Raw genomic sequence first — 2619 nt, forward strand, 5'->3', positions numbered from 1 at the left:
AGTGCACATACCCCCTGGCAAAATAAAAAAAAAAAAAAAACTTTACAGAAATGTTTTTTTTTTTTTCTCTGTGGCAAATTTTTTCTGGGGAAAAATGGTTATTTGGGGACAAATATTGTAAAAGTCAAGTGAACAAATTGGAAATTCCAGGTTTTTGTTTTTGTTTTCTCCCATTTTAAAACTTTGACCAAAGGTAGTATCTTCTTTTTAGAAAATTGGAAGATAATTTAGATGGTTTCTCAATGATGTTTCCTCCCCTGAGCTTAATGATGAGTTACTAGCAAATTGCCTGTGAAATTCCAGACTTCTCAAAGTACTTAGAGCAGTGGTTTATGAGAGAGTGGCTCCTCAAGGTGATCACTGTGAAGGTTCATACTTAGATGGGTAGGTTTTGGTATATGATAGGTCTTCTACTTGTGGTTGCATAGTATATGAGCATGGCTAAGCTCTTTCATCAAGGCAGTTATCAAGTATTACTGAATATTAAATGTTGCTCCCTACTTAACGCTTTATACCATTCCTATCCTTTTTAGAGCATATCTTACTTTAATTTTTCTCATTGTTTCATCTACTTTTAGCCTGCCTTCTTTTTTTTTTCTTTTTTAAGACACTAACATACCATTAATAGCAAGGGTTGTTTTAAATTACTTATGCTTCATTACTTTAAATTCCTCTTCTTGTCAACTTTGTATTAACAGATCAATCTTTTTCTCTAGTAGCTGTCTTAGACTTAGAAGAATTAGTTCCTCTGCATGTCTCTTGAATGTCCTCCACAGTACTCACCATTTATATTAAGCATTGGGGGAATCAGCAGTTAGCATAATGGCTATGTCTCTGGACTCCCACGTAGTCAACCACAGTTCGCGTCCCAGACCCAGTGGCTTAGAACTCATGCCAGGTGCATGTGCGTGCTTACCCAAGATCCTGAGAGGAGAATGGAGGAGAAGGGATTGCGGCGTGGTCATCCCCCCTGGGGGGTTATTTCTCGCTTTCTGTCTCTCTGTCTCTCTCTGTCTGCGTGTCGTTGGCGAAAAGCCTCCCAAAAAAAAAAAAAAAAAAAGAACTATATTAAGCATTGGTTTAAAGATCAGGTGAACCATAACAAAGAATCTGTACTGTCTGTTTGGTGGCCTTTTCCCTCTAGTTTAAATAGTTTACTTGCTTTAGATATCCTGTACTTGGTTGTATACAGGAATAAATAATCTTTCATATATTTCATTATTTCTAAAAGGTTTTAAATGGCTTTGGCAATTTTTTTCTTTCATGCATTCTATAGACAATTGGAAGATTCTTGGGGGTTTAAGTCCAAAGACTAAGTGCAGTGCACCAATTTTCTTATTCATTTATTAAGATCTTTTTATTTGTTTTAAATAATAAAAATAACTGTCTACACAAATCAGTAATTGACTTAAAATAATATATAGTAGGATCTTTATAAAAAGTTTATAAAACCTATTTTTGTTTATAAAGAAAATGGGTACTCTTTAAAATATTATTTTTTACCTTTATGTATTGCTCTCCATTCATTGCAAATAAATTCTACCTCTCAATGGTATTTCACATAGGAAGATAAAATAAATGATCCATTCTTTAGTTTTTGCTAACAATAAGGAAAAACAAAAATTAATTTCACATGTCTTTTTTTTCTGACAGGATTATATGCTTATACTAAAGAATGACACCTTGGATAAGAATCATCATTATTTTTTTCTTTTTCTGTATTATAGTAAATGAAAATCAGTGATTCTATATTAATTTTTGCAGGTTTTGTTTTACCATAAATGTAATTTGCTTTTAAAGTGTAGTTTATAGTATCTAAACTTTTATTCATTTATCTCTCTTAACTGTCTTTCATAGTGAATTTATGGCAGAAGAAAGTAATGAAAAATTCTGGCAGTTTTTGGAAACTGTGAAAGAATTAGCAATTTATAAGCAATCAGGTAAGTGACATACAAATTTTAACTTAAAACGTTTATATTTATATACATACATTGAATATATTTATTGTCTTGTTAGGTGTGGGTGCTTAATTGGGTTACTAGATCTGAACATTAAATTTAAAAAGATGTTTTAATGGAAACCATTCTAAGCATCCATTTTCAAGAAAAGCTTTACTTCTGTATTAAAAATTCATATGATTACTGATAATTCATTATAACAATTTTGGTATTCCATTATAATCAAGAAGAAAACAAAATTGTTCAAAATCAACTCAAATGGATCAAAAATCTCAATTGTAAACCTCAATCTATAAAACTACTGGTGAAGAACACAGGGAAAATTCTTGGAGATATCAGAGTAGGCAAAAAACTTCTTAAATAAGAACCATAGACAATAATCCTGAAAACAGAAAAGTGGGACTATATCAGGCTGAAAAGCTTCTGAACAGCAAAAGAAACAATAATTAGAGTGAGGAGACATCCTTCAGAATGGGATAATATATTTGCAAACTGTGTCTCAGATAATGGACTGATAACCAGTATATAAAGGGAACTCAAGACGCTTACCTGAAGGAAAAAAAAATTCAATTAAAAAATAGGTAAATTAACTGAACAGACAACTCGCTAAGGAAGACACATTACTGGACAAAAAGCATTTGAAAAAATGCTCAACATCTCT

General features: G+C 31.7%; 1 protein-coding gene across 1 annotated transcript in view; it reads left to right on the forward strand.

Moving 5' to 3' along the window:
* Positions 1-2619, forward strand: part of LOC102483300 (UDP-glucose:glycoprotein glucosyltransferase 2) — a 14984-nt gene that overhangs the window by 5669 nt on the left and 6696 nt on the right. The window contains exon 3 of the mRNA XM_027776386.1: positions 1858-1940. Coding sequence (XP_027632187.1) covers positions 1858-1940 — 83 coding nt within the window. The remainder of the gene's footprint in view (positions 1-1857; positions 1941-2619) is intronic.

Source organism: Tupaia chinensis, unplaced genomic scaffold (genome assembly GCF_000334495.1).
Source record: "Tupaia chinensis unplaced genomic scaffold, TupChi_1.0 Scaffold000057_1, whole genome shotgun sequence".
NCBI classification, from domain to species: domain Eukaryota; kingdom Metazoa; phylum Chordata; class Mammalia; order Scandentia; family Tupaiidae; genus Tupaia; species Tupaia belangeri.